The sequence below is a fragment of the Trachurus japonicus genome, chromosome 15 (assembly GCF_045865225.1).
Source record: "Trachurus japonicus isolate A0001 chromosome 15, Traja_1.0".
NCBI lineage: Eukaryota > Metazoa > Chordata > Actinopteri > Carangiformes > Carangidae > Trachurus > Trachurus japonicus.
Genome location: NC_140921.1, coordinates 20,776,778 through 20,804,107, shown reverse-complemented (window position 1 = coordinate 20,804,107; position 27,330 = coordinate 20,776,778). Strand labels below are relative to the sequence as shown.

At 40.6% G+C, this 27,330-nt stretch overlaps 3 protein-coding genes across 5 annotated transcripts; 2 read left to right on the top strand and 1 right to left on the bottom strand.

Moving 5' to 3' along the window:
• Positions 1 to 310: 310 nt before the first annotated feature.
• ston1 (stonin 1) lies at positions 311 to 8,466 on the top strand. Of its 3 annotated transcripts, none has more exons than XM_085800371.1 (4): positions 311 to 506; positions 4,650 to 6,592; positions 6,720 to 6,922; positions 7,044 to 8,466. In XM_085800371.1, exons 2-4 carry the CDS (start codon positions 4,738 to 4,740, stop codon positions 7,107 to 7,109), a joined length of 2,124 nt encoding a protein of 707 aa, XP_085656497.1. In that variant the 5' UTR covers positions 311 to 506; positions 4,650 to 4,737; the 3' UTR covers positions 7,110 to 8,466. The 3 variants fall into 3 exon arrangements, with proteins under 3 accessions (XP_085656497.1, XP_085656498.1, XP_085656499.1); XM_085800372.1 differs by having other exon boundaries at positions 342 to 510; positions 4,655 to 6,592; XM_085800373.1 differs by having other exon boundaries at positions 345 to 498.
• Positions 8,467 to 9,647: 1,181 nt separating this feature from the next.
• On the top strand, positions 9,648 to 15,728 carry gtf2a1l (general transcription factor IIA, 1-like). Its single transcript, XM_085800375.1, has 9 exons — positions 9,648 to 9,809; positions 11,563 to 11,664; positions 11,836 to 11,959; positions 12,292 to 12,341; positions 12,745 to 12,838; positions 12,941 to 13,428; positions 14,595 to 14,825; positions 15,007 to 15,096; positions 15,180 to 15,728. The coding sequence occupies exons 1-9, from the start codon at positions 9,786 to 9,788 to the stop codon at positions 15,285 to 15,287; spliced, it is 1,311 nt and encodes a 436-aa protein (XP_085656501.1). The 5' UTR covers positions 9,648 to 9,785; the 3' UTR covers positions 15,288 to 15,728.
• A 758-nt stretch (positions 15,729 to 16,486) lies between these two features.
• Positions 16,487 to 26,970, bottom strand: lhcgr (luteinizing hormone/choriogonadotropin receptor). Its single transcript, XM_085800374.1, has 12 exons — positions 26,894 to 26,970; positions 26,561 to 26,744; positions 26,205 to 26,276; positions 23,247 to 23,321; positions 22,908 to 22,982; positions 22,379 to 22,453; positions 22,011 to 22,088; positions 21,753 to 21,821; positions 21,229 to 21,303; positions 18,542 to 18,730; positions 18,323 to 18,376; positions 16,487 to 17,902 (listed from the first exon to the last, which is right to left on the bottom strand). The coding sequence occupies exons 2-12, from the start codon at positions 26,722 to 26,724 to the stop codon at positions 16,753 to 16,755; spliced, it is 2,076 nt and encodes a 691-aa protein (XP_085656500.1). The 5' UTR covers positions 26,725 to 26,744; positions 26,894 to 26,970; the 3' UTR covers positions 16,487 to 16,752.
• Positions 26,971 to 27,330: the final 360 nt, after the last annotated feature.

Sequence of the window (27,330 nt, the reverse complement as noted above, 5' to 3'; positions counted from 1 at the left end):
ATTGAATACTGGATATACTTCGTGTTACATGTCATGTTTACTGACATAGTTTTCAATACACCGCCTGCGAAACGTCACCTCTGAAAATAATTCAACACAGTAGCAAAAAAACAAAACAAAAAAAGAGGCTTGTTAAATTAAAACATGTGTACCTTGTTTATTTCTACCCATGGGAAGAGAACCAAGAGACCTATTATCTTAATTATTTACCCACAAAGCTGTGTAAATGTTAGTTGTGAGTTCACTCTTTTTCCCGTGATATGCGCGCCCATATCGTGACATGGATATTTCCTACAGTCCTGAACGCCCCACCGCTCAGTTCATTCCTGCAGTGTCCCGTTGGAGGACAGTCTGTCTGAACTCGGGAGGGGGAATCGCGGCGCTGTTAAAAACTCCCAGGATTTACACTCTGCCATTTTGAGCAAAACTACTCGACAATCCCGAGTTCAGACGCGTCCATCAGACAGAAGCCATGGCCTGAATTAGTGAACCACCGCTGTAAGTTTGTGAGTATTTCTCTCTTTTTGACTGCACTCGCGCCTGTATTTTTCCAGTTCAGCTCACGTTAGAAACCATCAAAGCAGAGTTTTCGTTGACTGTTGTCTGTTGTCAGTCGTGGCACGGTTGTTGTGACTTGAACGGCTCTTGTTGTGTTCCCCGAAAAACGTGTGCAAAGTGGAGTACGACTACAGCAAAGCACTAAAGCACACTGACAACTTTACCCCGACTTCACATCAAAACAATGGCGGAACAAGTGATCCCAGAAGCGGGCCTCCTTGTCCGGGGACACGGGCCTGGCTCTGTTGTGGATGACAGCACGCTGGTACTGTTTTCTTCCTCCGCGTTGCCATGGGCGTACAAAAAATTACGTTGTTTACCGGGTTAACTCTTGTATTTGTGACCCCATGCTGCAAGAATGCGTTGTAACAATCGTGCAACAGTGAATCAAGATGTTTTTCAACTAAAGGGTGATGCGCTTGATTTGCAAACGTAGATGACATTTATTGAACATAACAAGCTGATGTCCTGTCCATAAAGATTGGTCCTGTTTAATCATTAATTTTGGCAGGAAACAGCACTAAAGGTCAGTTTAACATTGATTATGTGAAAAAAAACTTCAAAATGTAGCCTAATGTGTCAAGTCCAAATATTAGTTATAGGTTAATGGTAAAAAAATAAATAAATAAAAAAGTTTAAGTAACAACAGACAACAGGAGTAGCTGGCTCAGTGCTGTCAGTCAGCCTACAAGGCAGAAGGCTGGCTAGATAAACTCTGCTAACGTTAGCTAACTTTTACTAACAAAAGATGGCATACATAAATAGAATTTAAAATATATATATTTTAACACTAAATATTCTGGTTTTATCAGTGTCTTGACTTTTGTTTGTACTTGTTAAACTTCAAACTTATGTTGAAAGTGTGTTATATGAAGTTTATCATGAGTTTAAAGGCTAATTGGATGAGAAGAAAATGAATCACAACAACTCGTGAAAACTGCAGTGCTACAGTGAAAAAGCAAATTAAGTGATTGATTGAGGCTGACAAACATCCTCCATTTCCATTCCTGCTTATGTTTTTTTTTTTCTCCCAGTCCTGCTTTTCTGAACTGGAACAAATCTCTACAATAAATGCAGTGAACCTTTCAATAACAGTATAAAATAACATAGATTTATTCAGTTTGTGGAAGGTGCTAGGAGACAAAATAAAAGAGGAGCGACACCACTTCCGCTCTGTGTGACCGGAGGACGACACAGCTCATTTTGCACAGGCAGTGCCACTGGAAATGGGTCATCTCATTTACAGCCCTGCACTAGATTACACACAGTCATTGTGGTCAAAACAGTAGCACTCCCTGGTCAAATTAAATGGGGAAATGTGTCTTATTTAGTTTGTTTTCCTTAGAGAAGTATATAAATAATCAACTCCATAGTGTGAGAGAACAGGAAATATCCAGAGGATCCAACAGGAACTTATCTCGCTTCACCAGGAAGCATCTGCCTGCCGAGTTAAAGTTCAAATAGACTCTTTTTTTTATTATGAATTCAGCAGTTTTTATTCTTAACCCACAATGGTTTCTACTACACCACAATGTTGTCCTGCAGTTGTTCAAGGTCACTTTAGATTGATTGCATTCTTTCTCATATCCTAAATTAGATAGTTTCACCTTGTGACTGCTGTTCCTCTTTGTGGATTGGAGTTTTTTGAAGCTCTCGTGATATCCCACTAGACTAATCCACACTGCAGTCTCTGTGGGCTGGCGTGTCAAAGTGCTGACTGGCCTCCTCTAAAGCCAACAAATGCCGCTATTTGGCAACATGTTATCACAGAGTTTAACCCAATGATTAGGATTATGTGACTTCACACTTTAGGCTTTTGTCCATCTATGAGGTGTGTATGTATGGTATATTTTTTCCTACACCCAGCCTTGGCAACTGTAGTAATTTATAATCAGTGATGATGCACATGCCATACTGAGTGGGATTAGCCTACTGTTTGCCTCAGCTGCAGTGAAACTAGGAACAAACTTGTTCTGTATTCATAAGAGGAAGTTTACAGTTATTGCAGTGATTAATTAACAAATTCTTCAGACTTTTTGTTTACAAAGTACCTAAATAACATCCTGAACCCATCCTAATTCCCAGGCTACCTCTTTGTCAAATTTGACAGTGATAAATACGGAGGCGAAGAAGAGCGCATGACCCGTAAATCTAGTGCGTTTTTTAAATGTGATAAAATGACATTAAGATAATATTTGTTGTCAGTTCACACGGATATAGCAGGCTGGTATTTCCTGTGTGCAAAGCTGCTTGTCCCAGAGGAATGTGTGGAATGTATTCTTTTGTCCTCTGTAGATTTAGCAGCAGTCTCATTTCTGTACTGCCTGCTAGAGCCCGGGTTCAGACGACAGACTGGAAATGAGTCTGAAAGACTGTCAGTAACCCCTGTGGAGAACTCATCCCTCTCCGTGCCCGTCGCTTTGAACCAAAAGCTTCTGTAAGTCGGGAGAGGAGGGATGAAGTTGCGGGAACGCCTGTGTGCCCCTGCAAACGTCGTCTCATTAGAAAGATGTTCTCCACTGTTTGACTGAGGACTTGTCAATCCACCACTGAATCAGAGCCCCCACTTCCCTGTTTATTTATAGCTTAGAGGAACTTGCCACTGGATGTCTCCTTCATGCAAGTCATGGCTGTGATCTTGAAGGGAGGAGCGAGGCTGTAATTGAGGCTTTCTGCTTTCAATTATGTTTTTCAAGATTTTTATGGGGATATGAGACTTCAGCGTTTTGAAAGCAGCTCTTCCCCGGCCTCGGAGACGGATGTTGGTGAGAGCCGCGCAGTCAGCACATCAAAAGACAGATTGTGATTGAGTTGAGTGGCAGGAAAATTAACTGTGAGCTTGTTTAAAGATTACACAGTGTTTGCCCAATGGAAAAATTAGCCTGAATGCTGTGTTTAGTAATATTCTCACACTTTTTTTCAGCACTATATTGAAATATGTACTGTAGGTCTAATATCAGAGAGGCTGTAACATTCATTTTCCAGAGATGCTTGACTCATAGAACAAGCTTTGTTCCTGTCTGAAGCTCCATGCAGCACCAGCTGCTGTGCCACATTATACCTGCTTCTCACAGCCGGCTTCATGCTGCTTAATGAGGCAGGATCTTTGCCGCCATGGCGAACTTCTCTCACACGCATTTTAGAGCAGGCTTGCTATGAAATATTTAGACTATGCTCATTTCAAAGAACAGTATGTCTAAAATACTGCACTTTAACTCATCGATTTGCATCGCAAAACCTTTGAATGTCCAAAACCTTTGAACTTTAACTCTTTTTTAAAAACGGCAATATTTCCTTTCGCTAAACCCTTTTTCTTTTTCCTTTCTGCTTTTTTCCATATACATTTCTAAAAACCATCATGCGTCCTGTAAGAAGCCCAGTGTCAATTTATTCGTTCTTTTTTCACTGTTATGTAGATTTTGTTTAAATTACCAGCTCCTTAGAGAGACGTCCTTAAGACTAAGCAAAGTTTGAATAGAAGAGTAGATTTTTTTTGTGAATCTCTCTACTGTTTTAACAGCCTCACTCGAATCAACATCAAAATTTTGAAGGAGTGACACTTTGCACTTCAACCACCCAGAACAAGTCACCGTGTAAAAACTGCAGCAAAATCAAAATGTGATAATTGAAGAATTCCAAGGAGCCTTACTGTCTATCACTGTAAATGTATTTATCAATTTTGTCGCTAAAGGTAATGACACTGTTTTAGAATTGTTCACACTGTGCTGATCTTATACTTCTAAGAGAGTTTAACTAATAAATGAGATATTCTCCAAAAACTAAAATATTAACAAAAGATTGAATCTGTTAGTCACAGAGAGAAATTCTCTCACTGTGTGTCACTGAACTTACTTCACCTTTTACATCAAATGAACCTTAGTTAGCTGTGATGTTAACTGATATGAACTTGTTCCAGGTTGTCAAGGTCAGTCTTTCATTAAGCTTTTATTGAGGGCATTAAGGAAGTATGTTTTATTTATATCCCGTGAGACAAAGTAGTACTGTTCATACTCTCATTGACACCTGATTAGTCACCTCTGGAATATCTTAATTTCGTTGTTTTCTAATTCTTCTCATCTGTTCTCTTGCAGAGGAGAAGGTCTTGAAGTGGGGGACAATTGATCCAAGAGAGGAGGAACCTTTTTTTTTTTTTGGACTAGACCTTAGTCATCTGCAGCCATGTGTTCTACCAACCATTCAAACTGGGTTACGTTTGATGATGACAACACGCCCCTCTCATCACCTCAGAAGCCCCTGCAGTCACCAGGGCTTATCAAAGCATCGGTACCACGTCCCAATGGACTGAAATTAGTGCTTCCTCCAATCAGAGACACTTCCTGGAGCTTCAGTCATTCCCTGGAATCCCCTCAAAGCCACTCGAGTTTCAGTGGAAGTTCTTGTGTACCATGTAACACGCCCTTTTGCACTCCTGTGAGTGGGGTTCCTAGCAGCGCGTCCCCATTTCACTCCGACACGTGGGATAAGAAGGACTTCTTCCGGAGTTTATCCAGCACATCGACCACCTCTGCTCCCTCGCCTGCACCAGAGGCCATGAGTCAAACCTCAGACGGACCAAGCCCCTTCCCTTCTTTCCAAGGGAACTCAGGACACTATAACCCCTTCTGGGACGGATCTAGACACAGCGCTGATGTGGACAGCTCCTCCTCAGACTCAGAATGTGACAACAGCCTACCACGTTTCTTTATTAGGACCAAAGACGGCAGTGAGCCTCCACGCGACCAACTCCAGAGCTCCCTCTCCTACGTTTGCCACAGACTAGAAGGCCTTCAAACGGATACGGACCCCGAAGCGGAGACGGGAAAGGACGGGGAGAGGCTGCTAGGTTGCAAAACTGAAGTGTTAAGCGAAGGCTCAACTCACTTCGCTCCTCGGGGTCTATTTCGTAGCCAAAAGAGAGACGGCTGGCCTGTCATGCTCAGGATTCCTGAAAAAAAGAACCGCATGTCCTCTCGACAGTGGGGTCCGATCTACCTCCGCTTGTTGCCGGGAGGCGTGCTGCAGATGTACTACGAGAAAGGGCTGGAGAAGCCGTACAAGGAGTTCCAGCTCCTCCCTCAGTGTCGGATCTCGGATCTTAAACTGGAAAGCTACGGAGAGCCACGCAAGGTCCTCACCATGAAGGTGGAGCATTTCTCCTACATCGAGAAGAAACGCTTCCACCCGAAGTTGGAGGTCAGTCACGAGGCAGAGGTAGAGCAGCTGCTCAAGTTTGGCTCCACGGTGCACGACGACATGGAGGACCTGGTCGTCTCCATGGAAGAGGAGATTTTCAAACTGTGCGTGCCCCATCAGCAGAGGCGGCACTACGAGGAGCAGGAGATGTCGGTGCAGATCACCGATCACATCTGGGTACAACTGGATAAGTGCGGAGAAGTCGTGGAGCGGACAGCTTTCACCCAGATTCACTGTCTGGCCTTTCTGAACGGACTAGGGGATTGTTTTCTTGCCCTTAATGATCTCCGGCTGCTGCGCTTCGACTCCAGCTACGGCTCCGAGGAGGGCAGCGAAGTCTGGATGGAGATCGCCGACTGCCATTTTCACAAGTGCGTGAACGAGACGGAGTTCCAGAGGTCCCGGCTGATTAAGTTCTCGCCTCCCGACGCCTGCAGGCTGGAGCTGATGCGGTACAAGACGAAAACTCTGGGTTGCACGGATATTCCTTTCTCGATCAAAGCCGTGGTCACAGTCCAAGGCGCCTACGTGGAGCTCCAGACCTTTCTTAACATGTCGCCCACCTTCCTCTCCTCCATGGGGGGGTCTGACAGGTACCCGCTGTGTGAAAACGTAGTTATCCGCGTGCCAGTGCCAGGCAACTGGGTCAAAGTTACACAGACGGTGGCCTTGTTGCGACAGAGATCACTGAAGGCCCGTATGAACAGAAACGCCTGCTTGGGCTCCATCGGTAGCGCAGATTCACAGCCTGTCATGCAGGTGTCGATTGGCACTGTCAAGTATGAGAATGTATATTCAGCTGTCGTGTGGAGGATCGACAGACTGCCCGCGAAAAACACAGGTGACACATTTCAAATCGTGTTCTCGTTAACCTCTTGGCTTTTGCCCCTCGCACACAGATGCAGTTTGTTTGCCACTCGGTGGACTAACTCTCTAACTACAAGCGACCTTTGTTTTCTCCTCTGCAGCGGTGGATCATCCCCATTCATTTTCCTGCAAGCTCGAGCTGGGATCTGATCAGGAGATCCCAAACGACTGGTACCCCTTTGTCACGATGGAATGCGAAATAATGGGCGCAGTTGTGTCACAGACCAGGGTGAAGTCACTGGGCACCACCAACGACATCCAGCCACAGAAACATCTGACAAGTTGGACACGTTATCATTGTCAGGTACAGTGTTTCATCGGTGCAATAATATCCTGTTCTGTGCTCAACACATCAGATTTTATATAGAAATGTCTAACAATCTTGCACTACTTAACTCAGTGTTGTTTTGTTTTTTGTTTTTTAGGTGGAGGTGGAGAAGAAATGGATTGAAACAGAGTCACAGAGGCAGTCTGGCTGCATGACACAGTGATGATTAAAGGAGCTCTGAAGAGGACGTCGTCCTTTTGGTCCGAATCATTTGCCAAAATCTTCTTAGTAGTGAACGGGGATGAGAGAAAATGAACAAAAACATGGGTGATGAGGGACTTTTCTGCTTATATCCGGTGTCAAATTCATCTAATAACACATAGCCTGGTAACCGATTTTGTATCCTTTAACTGAGACTGAATTATTGTAGACCTAATCAGAAAAAAAATTTAAATGGTCTTTTTGCCTAGCACTTTACATTTAATAGATTTATTAATTGTAAGATTACAGTTTGTACGAGTACTGTATATAAGCTTGCATTTGCATCATCTGCACTGCCCTCCAGAATGTTTGGCAGCCTTAATAAATGTATGCCGATCAAACTGCATGAGATAAACAGCTTAAGTAATGAGAAACATTCACTGTGTTTGAGGAAAACTAATTATCAGTAGATGTTTAGCATCAGGCCCTGCTGTTGCCAAGTGATGGTCAGACTTCTCATACTTCCACATTGATTCATCAGTGACTCCTCTACAAACTACAGTACATGTTATTTGTCTGAGGTGGCTGAATCACAATTATGGACAAAAATGATGATGATAATATTTAACTAGCACTTTTCTTAATAATGTTATAAAGTGCTTTATAAGAAGAGATGGACTCAGACAAGAAGTCAAAAGAAATTCTAAGGACAATTTGCTTGAACTGACATGGGTTAAATGCCAATTTGTGCTGTCATGCAAACATGGGGCAAACTATTTTTGCCAATATTACAAGTGCATTTTTCTAAGAGGTTTCTAAATAAGTGCATATTTTTAACATTGGCTATGTTGCCTTCTGCCATAAACAGACAAAGTGCCCTTACAAAGTGGAACAGCAGTAGCAGTTATATGACTGAATGACTGCAGCCTTAAACAGTACGGTATGTCCCAGCTTTATTGAGTGGTTATTGAGAAAGTTGTTGTATGGTGGCAACTAAAAAAAGAAAAACAAGTGTGACACAGGGTGTTAATAGATAAAGTGAGAAATTTATTTTCTAATCTTTCTAATCTCTAATCTTTTCACATTAATACAATTCATTACTTTTGTTGCTTACCTCGAGCTGACCTTTGACTTTTTATACCAAGGTTGTATTCTGGAGGACTGTACTTAAACAAATGTTATTTAAACAAATCAAATCTTTATTATGTGATCTTTCTGCCTCTGGGTTTGTGAGTTGGTTGAATGTGGGGTAAAAAAAAAAAAAAAAGAGTGGTGAAGCTTCGTAGTGAACAAGACCTTCAGTGGTGACTTGTATGTATGAGGTACCTGGCTTAAGCTGGATATTATGTACATTGAGAGTAAAAAAAAAAATGAATTAAAAGTGAACGATTGGTACTTCTTTACAGATGTTGCTAAGACCAAAATAAAGTGTCATTCTTTCTTGTACTCACCCTTGTAAAATTTAACATGTGTTGAGTTCATACCTTGTTAAACTAAAAAAGCAATTCTGCAGCACCAAAATGCTTTAAAATCTCCCAGTGACAAAACTCCCACACAAAGCGGTCACACTAAGTGCACATGCAGAAACACCACAATAACACTTAAATGCACACAAAGGTGGTATCCTAATCCTACACCCCTTTTATTAAGCTATTACCAAGAGATGGAGGAATAATTCAGTCGTGTTTAACTGTGTTTCAAACATCAGATGATTAACTATGACAGGTTCTAGATTTTTTTTTTTTTTCCAGTTGTTGGTTCTGGTTGATCACAGGGGACTTTGTGGTTGTAAATAGACGGTGGTTACAGCTCTGAGAATGCCTTAAAAGGATCATGTTTTAAATTCATCTTATGATTGAAGGAGAGCCTTTACAGCCATGCGACAGCTAAGTGCCTGCTAGTTTCATGGACTGTGGTATCTAACAGAGGTGTCTCATGTTGCAGCTTTTCAGCCGCAATTGTTCTCTCTCTCTCTCGCTTCCTCAGAGGACTCAACCTACAGTGTTGAAAGAGAGCCAGCTTTGCCAAACGGATGCTTGGAGGAAGCAGGGGTCACGGCTCCTTGCTGTTGCTACAAATCCATTGAACGCCAAGTTCAAAATGAAGTGTTTTATAAAGGGTGAAATATTTTTAACTCCTGGCATTCTGCACTCCTGGGATCAGAAACTGAACTGAGCTCCCAGCTCTGTGGGAAAAAAAAGTGGAACAGCATAACCTTTCTGTTAAAAGTAACCAGAAAGGGATAGATGGAGAGGTTCTGCAGCATGGACCAGAATATTTGAGGGATTGGATAACCACAGTAGCACTCTGAAACTGCACGTCTGAGATAAGCCACTACCAAGGTCAGGGAGCCATTTTCAGCATCAGGGTGTTGTTGTTTTTTTTGTCTCTGTAGGTTTTACTGCTGCTAAAATAAAATATTTGAAATCCCACGTATGGGTGAAGGTAAGGTAGGGGGTACCAGCTATCACAGTTTGTTTTTTTTCTTTTCCCCCAGACTTTTCATCCTAACAAGTGAACGCCTCCAGCCACACCTCTCTGTCTGTGGAGACTGATTAGTGTCACCTGTGTGCGCGCACTTTCTATCAAGCTGCTGCGAGCAAAACAAGCAGACTACCACCGTTAGCCTGTTGTGCTGTGTTTCCACATTTGATGGAAGTCTTTTGTTACCGGCGCGCAGTTGTTTTAGCCGTGAACAATGCTGACCAACACGGGCCCTGTGGTAAGCGACGCTGCTTTTTATTCCGGCCTTGCTACAAGCTAATTTATTTTTGCAAAACTTTTGTTCCTATAGTGCGCGAGCTAGCCTTATAACTGCTTCTTGTGCAATTGTGTATTCAATTTTATGAATGTGAATACAACAGTGATCTGTAGATACAGCACTGAAAGTGTAGTCTCTCTTGTCAAACTAAAATCCATCCAAGTAGCCTACTGTATGTCTCACATTTAACATCGTTAGGGCAGACCGGGGATGACATGTTTTGTCTGAGCTCCTATAACTTGCAGTTTATGATAGGGTTCTCATATTATGACACAATGTCCCACTACAAATAGCAATGCCTTAAACTTCTCAAACTGTATCACAGAATTCATTAGTTGAGTATTTTACTCTACCTAGAGACAGACCTTATATGGCTGAGATGGATGAAATTGTCAGACCTCAGACACACATTTAAAAGCATCTATTGCAAAAAGCAGTTTAGTTTTTTGAGTATGAATTCTGTGTAAATTAAGACATTTCTGTCTGGTTAGCCATCTTGGAAATGCAACATGAAAAGTGTCACACAGGATGAGATGCATTACATAGCCTTTGAATGTGACATTGCACCAACTTCACATGGAAAATTAGATGATACTACCACTAGTACTACAGCTATTGCTACAACTAATGATAATAATAATAATCTCACTGGGCCGGGCCAAATCAAAATCCAGAGCTGTTTTTTAGTCCCAGTCCGTCCCTGCAACCTACCCCCACTACTCGCTAGCAGTGAGATTAAAAACTAAAAACTGAGACCACACCACTATGCTACAGTATGTAAGTTTATTGTGCATGTTCCAACATTAAAGCATTTTCCTATGGTTCAGTATGAACAAAAAAAAAAACTCATCGCTGATGGCTAAATGAGGAACAGTGACAGTGGTGTGCATCTGGACCCTTCTTAACTTATTCTTATAATACCAATGAATGGTATGAATGGAAACCTTCAGCAGGAGGCCAGTAGCAGCTCATAGTCCATGTATAATTATTAATGGTTGACACTGAATAAAACAACAAAGGTAAAAGTATTACAATCATGCCCACCCCTATCAGCCATTGTTTGACTAGCTATAGCCTACCAGCATGGTGGTTTGAAATGACTCACATTTTACCTAAGAACCTGCTCTTTGATCTCATACCCAATTCAGTTGTATTAATCAAAATATAGACTTCGTCCAAAAGCTTACCTAGAAAAAAAAGAAAAAAAAGTTTTCTGGCTGTAAAACCTACACACTACTTCACACAGCCATGCAAATTCATATGAAAGGTCAGAGAGGGAGTGGGTACACATGATATTGATCAGGCAACTTTATGTTATTCCTTATTGGTGAAAGTGATGCTGTTACAACCATCCCCGGTCTCTGCCACATCGTAACTGTTAAATCAATATTTTATTTTCATGGCTGCATTAGCCACAAGTCTTTTTCTAAAAATAAATATGATGCCTACAAAAGCATCACTAGAGCCCTCTGATGTGTTATCTGTGAGCCGAAATAAAAAGAGTGACTTTGAAATGTTCAGAAAATGTCCTCACAAATGTTTTGGCATATGAGACTTGAGTTTTGCATCTATCAGCAACATAGAAAAAGCAACTGTTTGAATGGACTTTGGTATGTTGCCTATAAAACATACATAGAGGGGCTGTGATTAAACATTTAATCCTCACAAGCAGCTCATCGGTCTCTTGATTTACACTTGCTGTAACAAACTGCAGGCCAAACTCTACTTGTCCATAATTGATGATGTGATTGAGAATATGAGAGAGCTCTTCTTGGATGAAGGGCTTGAAGACTGCGTCCTGGACGACTTAAGACGGGTGAGCTATAATCTACATAACCCTGTACTACTTTTTAAAAAGCTACATATACAGTATTATACAAGTTAAATGCACATCTTGCCTCGAGTTGTCAGTTACTGCAAAGTTTGATCACCTAGTGAGAAAGTGTGCACTATGGCGGAGGCGGGCCGCTGTGTCTTTGCTGTGCAGCTTTGGGAGTCAAAGATGATGCAGTCTAAAGCAATGGAAGACTTCAGGAAAAACAACATCAACTCATCCAACTTTGTGCTCCAGCTCCCCGCCAGCTACAGTCAGACCGATCAAGAACTGGCAGGTAACACCATGCAGCCAGAGATTCAACTGCTTACCAACAAAACTCACATCTACAGTTAGATTTGAACTGATCTGATATGATAATTATCACAGATGGTCAACTAAGAGTATTTTAAAGCAGCTCGTTTACTTTAGATGTACCATGAATGGAAAAAAAAAAAACAGAATATGCATTTGCATTTAATGTAAATTTTCAGCAGATTATCTCTTGATTTAGACACTTGTGATGTAAATTTACAGATGGCAAATGAAAGTAAAGTGATATTGGAGAAAATGTGATTTTTCAGGTGTGTGTGTGTGTCTGTCCTGTGCTGCTCTGCTTTCTGTTTTCAGCTTCAGTTATGATGTCTGCAAATCAAAATATCCACAGCTTCCCAGTAAAGGCAAGTGTCAACACAGCACATCACCTGCTTTTTTGGGGAAAATTCAAGTCATTTCAAGGGGTTGCAATTTTGAAACGAAGTTACCTTTCAGTTTTCTCAATATCAAAGTTTGTCAGATTCTTATCCAATTGCAAAACAAAATGATAATAGCAATGATATAATTTGAGTTTGTGAATTTCAAACCAACTTTATGTTTGGTGGCTCAAATATGAAGAATCATATCCTTTTGATCGCTTTTCAGCAACATGGATTTGTTTTAACTTGAATTTTTATGGCAAAACTTTTCTTATCAAATTTAAGCAGATTGAATATTGTTTTTGAAAATATTTATCTGTTGAACTAACTAAAGCTAGATAGTTATTGAAATCATTTAACTCCTTTTCTACTATATGTTTAATTGCAGAACAACTCTGAGACAGTGACTACTTTTTCTCTCCCTGCCGGGTTAACTTACCCCGTGCAGATACCAGCAGGAGTCACTCTACAAACAGCCTCTGGTACACCATGGTTTTATGTGTGATGGGCCTACATTTGTTTTTGTAATTGGCCTGGACACTCTGGTGGAAATAACAATTAATTCCTCTCTTTGTCTCACTAAGGTCAACTTTACAAGGTCAATGTCCCTGTTGTGGTCACCCAGGCCCCGGCAGGTCAGCAACCTGTTCCTCACCCCCCCCAGAAAGCACCTGCCGCTCAGTCAACTACAGTCCCACCAAATATCATTCATCCTCAGGAGGTTGAGCCCTCCCCTCCTCCTCCTGCTCCCTCCGTCTCACATCTGCCCCAGCCAAACACTGCTTTACTCCCCGGTCAAGAGAGTAGCATCCCCCAGCTGCCACCGGTTCCCGCTGCTACTGACAACTCACAGCTTCAAGGGGTCCAATCTCCATCACCGCAGGCCACACTGGAAGAAAATGAGCACCCTGAACCTGTGAACTTGAGTATGAATGTCTCACCCAACAGTCAGGTGTTAGATTTCCAGCTCGGCGGAGAGGAGGCTTTGACAGAGACAGAGCAGTTAAAGACCAGAGACATCGATGACATCCTGCAGAAAGTGATCGAGGAGGAGAGGGAGAAGGCAGAAAGGGTGAGGAAACTAGTGTCTGCAAAGGCTTAAGACTCATCTGTGGCCTTTTAAAGCAAATACCAGGAATAGGAAAAGGCCAGGTGTTGCAATGCAGGTGTGTATAGTTAAATGAATAATTCAACATTTGGGGAATTGCACTTGTTTGCTCTCTCGCTGAGAAGTAGATGAGAAAATTGACACTATTCATATTTGTATGCTAAATATGTAGCCGGAGGCAGCAGCCAGGTAGCTTAGCTTAGCACAAGGACTGGAAACAGAAAGTCTGGCTTTATCTTATGGTAACAACATCTGCCTTCCAGCAACTCTCAAACTCATTAATAAACATGTCAGTTAGTTTAATCCTTTATGCTAAGCTAAAATCACCAGCTGGCTGCAGCTTTTATATTGACTGGATCAACACAAAGTGGTATCGATCTTTTCATCTAACTCTTGGCAAGAAAACAAATATGTAGCTACATTTCCACAAATGTCTTTTTTAGGGGGGTGCTCAGCCAGTGGTAGAAAATGTGGGTTTAAAAGACAGATGTTTATTAGATGGGGAAGCTATAATGATAGTCATGTGTTTGCATTGTGAGAAATGTATAGTGAGCAAATGTAAAGCAGCAACCCCTGGGGCTGAGAAAGGAAACCAGTTCCTCAAATGGCCTCTTGAGTCTGGCTCCAAAAGTGAGTCACCCCAATGACTCCCATGTTCACAGCCTAGTACAAAAAATATGTTGGTTTTTTTAACCATTACAGCTGAGTTCTCCTTTCATGACAACAGCACCAGGCGTGAATTTTTACCAAACTTATCTGTTAAAATTAATAAATAATAATAAAAAAAATTGATGGCAGACAAACCAACATGCTCCAAAGTCTTTGGTCCAGATACGTCCATATTTATATTCAGTCTCTAGCAGACATGAAGATGTATTCGCCTTTGCTGCATTTTACCATAGCATTTTCATGTATTACCCTACATTATGGAAGTTCATTACTAAATTGTTGGAATGTTTTGTTAGATAGAAGAGCATTAGTGTAATTAAAAACTTGTTGCATCAAAGTTTTTTTGATTACAAAGTACTCAATATGAATTATTTCAAAATCTCAAATGGCTGAGTGCTGCACTGTAACAGCATCAGACTGCTGTGCTGTCAACTTGAGCATAACCATTATGCTTCTCCCAGGGCTTCAGCTACAGCGAGCTGTCGGACATCGTTCAGCTGGATGGCCCTGCAGACAACTCTGACGTCGAGGAGGAAAATGGAGCTCCACTGGAAGAGAATGACTTTCTAGGTATAATCAACGCAGAGGCCATAAAAGCCCTGCAGGAAGGAGATGGAAGCAGTGACGGCAACAGCGTCTCCTCCAGCAGCGACAGTGAGGGAGCAGATGAACTCGCTAATGTAGTGGAGGAGGTGAGAGGGAGACGGTCTGATGTTTTAGTTTTCCACACTGAAGCAGCTCTGCAGTGCCTCTTTCCTTGAGGAATGACATTTATCAGTCATGAGTGGCAGGTCGCGCAGATTATTTATTGTCCAACAGCATTTCATTGATAACACGTTCTAACAGTTTGTTTCCTGTGACTCTGTTGATAAGGATCCTTTGAATTCAGGCGATGATGTGATAGAGCAGGAAATCCCAGATCTCTTCGACACCGACAATGTGATCGTTTGCCAGTACGACAAAGTAAGAAAATCTCTCCACTGGCCGTAATTTACCTCTCAACAAAGCCCAGTGCTGAATACTGTAAAATGTTCTCTCTATTGCAGATTCACCGCAGTAAGAACCGCTGGAAGTTTCATTTGAAAGACGGAGTGATGTGTTATGCAGGCAGGGACTACGTGTTCTCCAAAGCTGTGGGGGAAGCTGAGTGGTAATGAGCTTTAGCTCTCCCAAAAAGATTAGAAAATAATCATGTTGAAACAGGGGAAACAATGATTTAAAATGGAAAAACAATTAGTGAATTTAGACCACTTGGTGGTGTAATTTGGCTCGAAGGGCACAAAGTTAAAACACCATTGAACCAAATCACTGATACTGATCGCTTTTTTTAATTTTATAATGCAATTATCAGAGCAACCTGCAAGTCATTTGTGATGTCACAACTGATTACTTACAGTGTTGCTTGTGAATCCAATTTACTGAGAACAAACAGCATGAATTTATGTTGAATGGTTTTCTTTATTAGACAAGCAAAACATTATTTGGCTTGGAGTTTGCTGCTTTGAAAGTATTTACTGCTGTTTGATTTTCTATCATTGTAACATTTTCCCTTCAAATCATGCATCAAATACACTGAACTGTGTGGTTGTGCTGCAGTCAATGAACTCTTTTCTTTCTGCACCACACAATACAAAGCCAGTGTTGCCTCATTGTCAATTTTGTTTTTGCATTCTGTTTTCTTTTCATTATAAAACAAAAAGGTCCCCAGGGCTTAGAAATGCCAGCATGCACACTACAACCAATTTCACATTTTGACTGTAATATCTTTACTTTTGATTTGTCAGGTTAACAGCAAAATATTGCCTAGAACAGAGGGTGAATTAGGTGTGCATGAGTGTGTACACAGAGGGGTGCAAAAGAGTTAGACCTGTTTATGTTTGTCATGTGAATCTTTTTTTATTGGCTACTGTTTCTAACTGGGAAAGAAAATGGGCGGGAAACACAAGAAGTTGAACACACTTATTTTTAATTAAATGCCTTACTGTGAAAATCCAGGACATTTTAAACAACAGTGATATTTCTCATTAACCAGCTGAGTTCATGTGGGTGCCCTGGTAGTCTTACAAGTCTCCTGAGTACAACAATCCAATAGATGGCACTAAAACTCATCTAAAACAGCAACTTACATTTGATCATATATACTTTATTTTATTCAAACTTAAAATCACAACCTCTAGAAGCTCAGAATAATAAATAATTCCCACTTATTGATCTTTAAAAGAACTACAGTAAATGTCTGCTTGAAACAACATCTTACTCAGGTGTTGTTTCATATTGTTTGATTTCATTACATGACCATCAATGATGACCTTTTGGCGTTGCTCTGCAAGTTAACTGGCCAGTTCTATTTGTTTCCTGCTCCTGCTCCATCCAGCTGCTTCTTTGTACCTGTTTTTGAGACATGGAGGCTGCAGCGCCTGTTTTGTCTTCAACTTGAGGTGTCTTGGTTCTAAATGATCCAAATCTCATTTTGTAAACTAACCTAGATCAAATCTGACCCAACAACCTCCCATGTACACAACTTCACCCTGACCTAAATTTTTGAAGAAATGCTACATTTTTGAGCGAGACGGCAGATGCTGCCTGTGTGGTTATAATACAGTATTACGTCATTGATGGTCATGTGGTCCCCTTGTTTAGGAAGCAACCCTTCCTCTTGATGTGATAGGCATAGAAGCTAAGTGAGTGTGGTTTCCTGCTGGACTTTTTTTGGGTAGATGCGAGATGTGAAGCCAGAGTCTGTGACCTGTAGAAGTCGGCGCTGGCCTGGCAGCAGCCGCAGCGACTCACCAGCACACACACGTCCTTCCGGAAAGCCCTGGTGAAGATGGTGTACAAAAAAGGGTTGCACAGGGAGTTGATGGGATAAAAAAGGATGAGCAGGATCTTTGAGTGAGACACAGTTATGAGGGGCATGCACAGGGCGGCGGAGATGGCGAAGAAGGAAATGGGTGCCATGCATATAAAATCTGTGAAAATGAGCACAGCCATACGTTTGGCAATCTTGGTATCTCCATTACGAGTAGAGTGCTCTGGGTTGTGAACGCTCAGATACATGCATATGTAACAGTAACAGACCACAATGAAAGCAACGACATTGAGAATGAGCACAGCCACCACATACACCTGAGAGCCCACTGTGTCTATGTCCATGGGCAGACAGATGCTCACTTTGCTGTAACTGCTGACCCCCACAAGAGGGAGCAGGGCAACCAGCAGAGAGAAGCCCCAGCCTGCCCCCATCATGGCTGTCACATGGTGCATCCGCAGCCTCTTGTTGACATGCATGGCATTGGTGATGGTGTGCCAGCGTTCAAGGCTAATCACAGTCAGTGTATATACTGATAGCTCACTGGCAAACACCGTCAGAAACCCCGCTATGCCACAGCCAGGCCCCGTCTGCCAGTCGGTGGCGTGGTTGTAGTACTCGTGACGGGAGTAGTGGTCCATGAAGGCGATGAGCATCAGGTAGAGCCCCATGCACAGGTCAGCGAAAGCCAGGTTACACATGAGAAATCTGGAGATGGTTAACTTATGGTGGCTGAAAATCAAAATAACCAGAACAGCCAGGTTACCGGTCACAGCAAAAGCTGTGATTATCCAGGTGAGACAGCGCAGGAAGGGAAAGCCCAGCAGGTCCTCACAGGGGTTAAAAGCATCTGGCTCCGGGGTGCACTTGACGAAGGGGCTGTTCACACAATCAAACTCCAGGTCTGGATACTGAAAGTTGATGTCATCAAAAAGATTCATGCTGTCTGCCGTGGGCTCTCTGAAGAATACACAGATGTTACAATTACCATAAAAATGAAGCACTTGATCAAGGAAAACTGTGTGTTTAGGGGACAGTGTTAGAATTTTCCATGTGGGGACAAAAGTTGGAGGATATTTTTATTTTTGCTGGTAGAATCAAACTCGCTGTTTGCAGTTCTCACTGCAAAGTTACATTGTATTTAAGAAGAAAATATATTTGATAAATGGATTTTGTCAATCCTGTCGGTGTCTAATTAGTTTCTGTAAAAAAAAACCAAATCATCTGGAAACAAATTAGATCACTAAGTTTATAAACAGAGTAAAGGTGGAAATTTGTTACAAGAGATTAAAGCTCATTGTTTCTAGCTGAAACAAATATAGAAGGTACTTTTTGCAGCACTTTTTGTACAGTTTCTGAGTGCATAGTGAAGTAACTTACGTTTCTGTTTGGCCGAGATCACACAACTTTGTAAAGTTCCTTAAGGTATTTTCCCTTTAAATTAAAAAAAGAAAATAAAAGGTTAGACCACACAAACGTCAATAATCTCACCTGCTAATTGCCTAAGTCCTGATGATCTGTATTCATGGCACAGAGATTTTGTTCATTATGCAGATGTGAATGGATTTGTTACATCTCTGGGAGCGGTTGTCGGCTTACCTTTGTTTCCGACGCCACGAGTGGAAAGCACAGCAGTGGCTGGGGTACGTGAGCTCTGCCTCCACCAGTTCAGCCAGGCTTTCCAGAGGAGGGAGGCTCTTCAGAGCAAAGGCAGAGCTGGCTTTCAGAAACCTCACCTGCTTCAAGCCTTTAGGGGGGAGGGAGCTCACAGTTGTGGACGAAACATCCCTGAATCACATGCAGAGAACGGAGACATTTCAGTGGAGATTAGTGAAGTGAGCAGCAATAAAATAGTATTTTATGAGGCTTTGGACAACAACAAGCCACTATAACAGCTTTGGTCTATCTCAACTTGGATTTCATGTGTAATTTAAACTCTGTTGGAGGCAAACAAAGCCAGGTTTTTCCCACGAGAGGACCCATCATGTGGCGTTTTGATGATGGCACTAAGAAATGCTGTTTGAGGCAAATATGCTAAACCTCCCACAGGTGCTCATTGAGTTCTAGTGACTGCGGCAGCCAAGCCCTAATTTACAGTGTTTTCATATTCATCAAGCCAGTGAGCAGATCATGCTGTTTTTCTAAAGAGATGCACATTGACAACAAAAATACTTCTGTAACAGAATGGAGATTGTAATTACAATGACATTCAGGGCTGAATTCATTTCACCCAAAGCGAAATAATACTCAGGGGCTGCTGCTACGCCCTCATTTGATTGGATATTTGGAAGCTGACATTACACAGAGGTAACACATTGGACCCCACACAAGGAAAACGAAGAACTTTGGCATTTCCTGCATGTCAGTGAATACCACAGGCACTAATTCATAACCAAGATAAGAAGAAATTTCATATCTACAAAATGGGGTTGGTTGCAGTCAGAGACCTTGTGAGCTGTATGCTCCTCGGACTAGGCTGTTTGCTCACTATAATCAGTGTTCAGCAGTCCTGGCTGCCTTGTTGGTTGTTTACACAGACAGACTGTCACTGCCCTGATGTTTATACAATAAAATGATAAACATTGTTATGAATATTAATCTTGCTTCAAATGATCGCCACAATGCTGATTTGAACAACAATAGATAAAGAATCTGGGATTGTCTTCTGTCATGTTCAACTTTGCCTCTATCAGATATTTGTGTCTTACACATTAACCCTGTATTTCCCAAAATCACTCTGTTGTACATTAATAATTAAATATAAAGAGAAATTTTGCACTTAAATGTGATTAATCACACAACATCATGCAATATTTTAGGTGTTCATTTAACTGCTACTTTTTGGCAACTTGGAGGCAGGAAAAATAAGTTGTAAACATGACAGGATTGTTACATGGTTTAAGTTGATGGCTAAATGTAAGCAGTCCTATTTAAATATTCATTAGCGATATTAGCATTTGTTTTTAGCCATGTTTATTTCCATCTGGTTAATATAAGACATTATAATTTCACTAAATAAAACATATCTGACTCTTGAGCTGGTATAAATGCTCAATTGGTACTGTACCAGGCCAGCTAATTCAAAACCAAAACAAACATGCTAAAAGACACTTTGAATCTCCATAGAGCTGCATGGTGGTGATTCACTGTGGCTTTACCACTACCCATCCACCATATGAAAATAATGATTATGGTAGCTTTAGATAAACGATTGGCAAGGTTTTTAAACTGACACCCAGATAATTAGTCCGGCCCCTAAATTTAATAAGTGTTTGAATTCAAAAAAATTGAAAATTCCTACAACAGTACCTACATGCTACAGTTTTAAACCTTTCACCGAAATGTACTGTAGCCCCAATACTGTAAACTGTAAAACTTATTGAACCTATCTCCTCCCACAATTTTTGCTCAATTGACACCAAACTTGCTAAAGAGCATCTTCAGACTGTCCTACACGAACGATCCTCACAGATTTTTGATTTATCAAAAATTGAGCCTACAGTGAATGAAAAAATTGGACTGTAAATCTTGCTAAATACGTAGTTGTGGTTGATGAAGTTAGGCAAATATCAGAATTTTTTAAAGAGGAAAAAAGGGAATATCCGCACATTGGATTAAGGCTCCCATTTATTGGATAATTGCAACGTTTCAACCAGACGTGGTCTGCAGGCAACTAGAGAAATCAATTAAAATAGGCACTGGATGTGCTCACAACTAGCCTGTTTTTTTAGAGTGGCATTTTTAAAGATCATATTTCCGCTTAATATGGAGCAAAACACTTATCGTTAAAAACAAATCACCAAGATTTCCATGCTGTCAAGATGCAATTTATGTATTATCAGATTTTTGTTTACATAACAGTGTTTCTGACATTTTTACAATTTTTGAAATCTTCCAACTGCTGCCTGGCTGGTGACTCCCTGAGTCCATTTCTTGAGGCCATGCACCATGCCATGCATCCAGCCAAGTAGCTCAATGAGTTAGGAGCTTGTTCTTGGTGTCAGAGGTTGTGAATTCAAGCCCCAGAAAGGGTGATGATGATGACACATCAAAATGCTAGATGTCCTCACTTGGAAACACATGACAAAGTCCTCATGGTGGCGTTACAGCACACCTCTAAATTTCAAAATCTTGAACATTCATAAGAAATCAACCATATGTGCTACAGCTTTGAAACTTTCACTTTCAAATTGCCTAATTTTGCCTAAAATTGCCCAGCCCCAACCGTTGCTGCGCAGCAGCAATAATTGTCTTTGGTTTCATCAACTTGAATTATTGTTACTTACAGAGAAGTCGGACCTGTGGCTCCTTTGAAAGCATCCTCTTGAATGAAACTCAGATATTTGTTGTCTCTTAAAATTCTACAAAAGACATAAAAAACACACAACTGTAACCCAAGTGTCCTCCACTCTTTACTGTAGTTTTCCAGTTATAATATGAAAGAAAATTTAAAATGACACATTAATGCCCAACAATGCCCAAAACCATTTTTCATCTGCTTTTTGTTTTCTCAACTTGACAATGAGGAAGATGAGCATTATTTTTAGACTGCAGGGTGTCTGCACATATCTCGTCCCCATCAACATTCAGCAGTACAGGGCAGAGCAAGAAAACAACAGGGCATCCAATCTTTGTTTAGTCTTACATAACGTTTGTTTACTGGTACACTCAGTTTTTATGATTAGAAAAAGAAAAGCCTTAACCGTGAACAACATACTTAACAGCAATGTACTGTATCGACCCGTTATGTTATTATTAGGATATGAGCCTACTGTATGAGGGAAAAAATCTTGGTTATGAAAACACTTACAGTGTGTTGAGCTTGGTTCCATTGAATGCATGAGATTTTATTTCCTTGAAACCGTTTCTAACGAGGTTCCTGCCAAGGACACAATGTTATAAATTTCAGTTTGCTGTCAAATGCACCTATCACCAAGGTCAGAGAACTGAACATTCAATTACATAAGCATATTAAGACACATCAAAAAACGTTCTTAACAAATGGTGACAAATTGTTGCTCCAAGCTCCGATAATGTAACAAAAAAAGAATCTGGCTCCTGCACTCACATGTCAACAAACTCCTCTGCGATACCCTGGAAAGAATTGGCAGGAATGAAGTCGATCTTCATGTTGTCTGCCATTTCTCTGCACACAGAAGAGATAACATTCACCATTCACTCAGGCAGTTTGGCTCAATTATCAGTTAGACAAAATTATATACGCCCCCCCCCCAAAAAAAAAGAGAGCTGGTTTGATGAACTGTGACCCAGTTGCAGAATTTGCAGCAGGGTTGGTGGCATCGTGACATTGATAGATAAAAGTAAAACTGAGTTCTACCACTAAAAGTTGAAGCATGAGGAAGGTGCAGTTTTGCAACATGTAAAAAGACACTAATCTGGTTTGGAAACACACTATTTTGAAATGGGATTACTTACAGGATAACATTGTGCGCCAAGGAAGAGATAGTTGTGAAGTCTGGGAAGTTTATTATTCCTGTGTTAGAGATGCTCCTGTGAAGACAGCAGGCAATAGAGACGGCCATTTAAGGACAAATCTTTAAAGTGTCCACAAAGGAGTCAGATTATCTCAGCTGGTAACCTCTTAACATCCACTTTTATCTCCACATTTGCACTTGTCTTTTTCAGCGCTGTCTGGCTGTGTCATACATACAGTATTGTGTATGGGTTTCCAACTCATCTTTTCTATTATAACACAATAACAAGACAAGAGTTTACAGTCACACTATAGCAGCTCTGTGAGGCTATCATGAATATGTTAGATATAATGTTAAACATGGTCACCATCTCAGTTAAGCATGGGTCAGCTAATATGAGTTTCTACATTTAAATGTACTGTATGTTTTTTGTTTAGTTTTTTCCAAATGTAGCCTACTTACTCCTAGATCTTCATTAAATTAAATAGTGGATAAGATAATAATGGCTGAAAAAAAACAGAAGGACTTACAGATGTTCCAGTCGGGGCAGGTCAGTGAAGGCCCCTTTTTCAATAACCCTCAGACTGTTGATATTCTGCACTGAACTGCAGGAACAGAATTGAGAAAAAGAAAAAAAAAAATCAGTAATTACAACAATTGTTGTCAGTCGCTTTCGACAAACAAACAGAGGGAGCCATGAATTCATCAGTCGCTTTGGAAGTCAAGGATTAAACGTGCTGCTTTGTAATTGACAGACTAATCCCGTGGAACTTAAATGAAATGCAGAACACATAGCAGCTGTTCAAATGAATAATTGCTTTCATCACCTTTGAATATGATGTGTGATGGGAAAGGTAAGTGTCGCTTACATTTGCACCAGGCTGTGGAGTGAGAGGAAGGCATGTCTCTGTATCCGTGTGATGCGGTCGCTCTGGGAAATCTCACTGTGACACAAAGAAATGGCTCCACATCAGTCAACAGATTAACAGGAGACTGTAAACAAATTACTCTCCGAACGTCTCAGATTCATCCAGCAAATATGAGATTTTAGTCAAACAAATATTAGGACTGACACAACTGCTTAGTGTGGATTTATTTCCACACTTACTTTTTTTTTTTTTTGGAGAAATAGGACAGAGTTGATTGATACAGGGATACAAACCACAAAAATCCTATAAGACCACCACCAACAATTCCTACTTCTAGGGCACAACATACACACACACACATGCAGGCGTTTGGAAAAACTCCAAACATACATTTTGGATGCATCTGGGCCAAGAAGACTAAGTGAAGATGTTTAAAAAGGAGGACTAAACAAAGACATTCAGAGACAAACAAAGTCAACTGATTTGTCCTTGAACACTTTGTTTTCTGATGGCTGACTCTCATCTCCATCTTCTTTTTTGTAATCATCGTTTCAGACTCCCACTCTGCCGTAATTAGCCGACACTTTTCTTAGGGTTAATGTCATTCTGTTTCCATTTCACACCAAGAAACAATTAAATGACTCCATCTGCACTGCTTGCATTTGTATTTTATTTTATCCCTTCCTCTGATTGCATTGTGCATAGTGTCATAATTACCACTTAACAGCTCATGGAAAGCCTTTTCACTGTGCTTTCCAGTTTACGTCATCAATGACAAACCACACGCAGCTTCTCATGTCATTCCACCTTGACACAGGTTTTATCGGCCAAGTTGCTCGGCGCTGAAAAAAATGAAAGACCTGCAACTTCATTTACATTTGCATGTGTTTTTATCACCTAAAACTACTTTTTGATAATTTGAAGAAAATGATCCTGTCACATGTAGATGCTGTAAGTGTGTGAGACTGATAAGTGTCGACTCTAAGGAGCAGAACAGAGTCAAACACACTTATATTCCACAGGGTAACAAACATTTCATGTACAGTCATCAAGCAGTCACACATTTGCACTGTATTAATTAAATGGTGAAACCCCTTCAGGATAAGGTCACAGCTTTAGAACTGAGCATTTAGTAGCTGTAAACATGATAAACATGACGCACAATTAATTAGCAGTTCCAACTGAAAGAGGTTAAGTTGTGAATAAAAGATATCATTGGGTTGTAACTGGATTTTGTTGAAATGTGTTAACCTGATTATCATTTGATTACATATAGGTGGTGATGTCTGCTGTGGTATTCTGTCCTTCTCCTTATATACGTTTTTTTTTTTAACAGTCCAGAGTTATAAGTCACCTGGTTATGAAATGATAAAACTTTGAATCCTCTGATGTACCTAGCCTTTACTGTCTTAAACAGTGTTTTTTCTACATCTTGCATCTTGATTTTTTTTAATTGATCATGTTTAACAAATATTATACATAAATGATTCTGTTTGTTAATTCATCATGTAATAACTGGTTTACATAGCAGCCGCGACTGTATTTGTTTTAATTACTGAATGGAACTAGTACATCATAAAGTACCTGAGAGAGAACACAATAAAGTGTATTGCTATATGAAAAACAATAGCAGGTATGTGTAATTATAAACAAAGCACATGTTGGGAAGATGATGACATATGCATGTGGGTGGAAATTCTTCACCGAGGCAACATGATGAAGATACATAAACAAGTGTTGTGTATACAGATAAATGTTAAGATACAAGCATCTAGTAGCCTAAGAGCCTGATAGAACATGTTTCAAAACATGTTGTTTTTGATATTTTGTATACCAACTTCATTTTTTTAATTTTTGATTCTGATTTCTGGACGTTTTTATTATCACAGCTAGAGAGACATAATCGTTTTTAACATAAAAAAGCAACATTATTCAAGCCCTCTGCAGAAAATAAAATCACAAAACCACTTCTGCAGCACTTACAAAACTGCATCAGTGTTTTGTTTTGTTTTATTTCCCCAAAATTCGAGCCATTATGTTGCTGATCTCCTGTGTGAGGTGTGTGTGTGTGTGTGTGTACATGTCACACTGCTCTACTTCTTATGCTCCCATAAAATTACCTGATTTAACACTGTTTCCTAAACTCGGAATGGATGTTGTGATTACCTTATACACACAGACCATTAGAAGGCGCTACAGGGAAAGTGTTTGTAACTGTAGTTGGAAATTAATTTGACTGCCTGTGATTGTTTTTTTCTCTACAATCCTACATCACATTTCCTTGCAGTGGGTTTGTTTGCTGTATGTTCATCCAAGGCATAGGCTACATCAATAATAAGCTACTGTAAACTTTGTAAACATTACTCTTTGTTTGTCTAGAGTAATTTGGGGTTAAAATGTATCTGCAAACTCGTTTTGTTCCATCTAATCTCAAGATGGAAACATGTAAGAAACATTTACGTGCATTAGGTAAATTGCAAAAAGGTGCTTTTAGTTACTATGGTCCAGCACTGTGGGACTCTTTACCCATTGAACTCTGCTCATCTCCAACAATATCTTCTTTTAAGTGTAATCTTAAAACATATCTGTTCTCACAAGCTTTTAATTCGTTTTTTGTTTGCTTGTTTGTTTGTCTTAACACATTGGCTTCTGTTTTAATATGCACTATAGCTTTTGTTTTAATATGTACTCACATGTATTGCATCTTGCTTTGATTCTGAAGCACATTGAGTTTATGCTCGATGAAATGTGCTATACTGTATAAATAAATTGACATTGACATTGACAAAATGTATCTGATATTATTTAAACATTTAAATGAGTTTCCAGCATTCCCTGTGCGTGCATGTTGCATCTTCCATCAAGGCTGAAGTTTCTCTCTCAGCACTTTGTGTCCTTTACTAAATGAATCCCACTTTTAATGCAGCATTAATTCACCTCCTGTATATTTTAACTTACATTATTGTGATGTTGATAAGCTCCTTGAAGGCGTGAGTGGGGACTTCTTTCAAGGGCAGATGAGTGAGCCTTCTGTAACAGCCAGAAAAGAAGTTTGTCAACTCCACATTCACACTTTGGCTATACTAAAAAGATAAAAATTCAAAACATGTCTCCTCAGCTTATCTTATAAGTCACAAAATAAGAATAACCAAAGGTAACTTAGTGAAACATAGACATAATAAGTCCAAGAAGAAGAGAAAAAAAAAAGGTTATGAAGCAGCACAAGGGCGCTGATGGTTGAGAAGTGAATAAAGTGCCTCAGATCATCCACAGGAGGATTATAAAATCAAGCTATAGGAAGCTGTTTTACTTACAGTCGGGATGTTGTCCGTGCCCGGGAGGCCAGCTGAGTGTCCCTGCTGCACTGGAAACTATCGGCGCTGCAGCGGCAGATGGCCGGACAGGTATAAGCACAGCAGGAGCGCACAGTCACAACACCGGACAGCGCGACCAGGAGCCAGACCGCCCAGGGAGCCATGTGTGACACCGGGCCAGGCACTCACTAGTCAAAAATAAATATAAAAAAGAAAAGGAAAAAAAAAGAAGAAAAGAAAGGATATCCTGAAAGTTGAAGAAAATAAGCTACAGTAGGGAAACTAACACGTTAAAAGGCTAAAAAGAAAAGTCATGGTCTTTTTTTTCTCCACCTGCGCTCTCACTCAGTTTCAGCGTCTGGTGCCGCCTTCAGGTGCTGCCGTAATTGCGAGTTTGCTCTCTGTCCGGGAGATCTAACACTGTGAAACACACGCGGAATTGCCTTTGACAGCTGAGCTGCAGAGAGGTGACGTTTAGTGGGTGGAGATCATGAAAGCTTCGGTGTTAAAAGTGGTGTGGTGAAGTCACTGTCACTCACTTTTGTTTGTATTAAATCACTTCTCAAGAGCAGAGAATAACTCCCCCCATCTATTATTGAAGCAGGTGTTTTTTATAGTTTGCCTTCGGCCAAAGATTTGGCTGAAAAAACAATTAATTGCTTTTAATTGTTAATGTAACATAACAGTCTGTTTTCCCCTGAACTATAAATCATGTAGACTGGCTATTATACTAGCTACTATTAAAATTACCTTTTAAACAATAGCAGCAA

Excerpts from the sequence above, each read along its gene's own strand:
- gtf2a1l (XM_085800375.1), top strand. The coding sequence starts at position 9,786 with ATGCTGACCAACACGGGCCCTGTG. Across the intron at positions 11,960-12,291 it reads GACCGATCAAGAACTGGCAG|CTTCAGTTATGATGTCTGCA; the intron begins GTAACACCATGC and ends TTCTGTTTTCAG. Across the intron at positions 15,097-15,179 it reads TCGTTTGCCAGTACGACAAA|ATTCACCGCAGTAAGAACCG; the intron begins GTAAGAAAATCT and ends TCTCTATTGCAG.
- lhcgr (XM_085800374.1), bottom strand. The coding sequence starts at position 26,724 with ATGGCTCCCTGGGCGGTCTGGCTCCTGGTCGCGCTGTCCGGTGTTGTG. Across the intron at positions 23,322-26,204 it reads CTTATCAACATCACAATAAT|TGAGATTTCCCAGAGCGACC; the intron begins GTAAGTTAAAAT and ends TTTGTGTCACAG. Across the intron at positions 17,903-18,322 it reads GATCTCGGCCAAACAGAAAC|AGAGCCCACGGCAGACAGCA; the intron begins GTAAGTTACTTC and ends TGTATTCTTCAG.
- ston1 (XM_085800371.1), top strand. The coding sequence starts at position 4,738 with ATGTGTTCTACCAACCATTCAAACTGGGTTACGTTTGATGATGACAAC. Across the intron at positions 6,593-6,719 it reads ACTGCCCGCGAAAAACACAG|CGGTGGATCATCCCCATTCA; the intron begins GTGACACATTTC and ends TCTCCTCTGCAG. Across the intron at positions 6,923-7,043 it reads GGACACGTTATCATTGTCAG|GTGGAGGTGGAGAAGAAATG; the intron begins GTACAGTGTTTC and ends TTTGTTTTTTAG.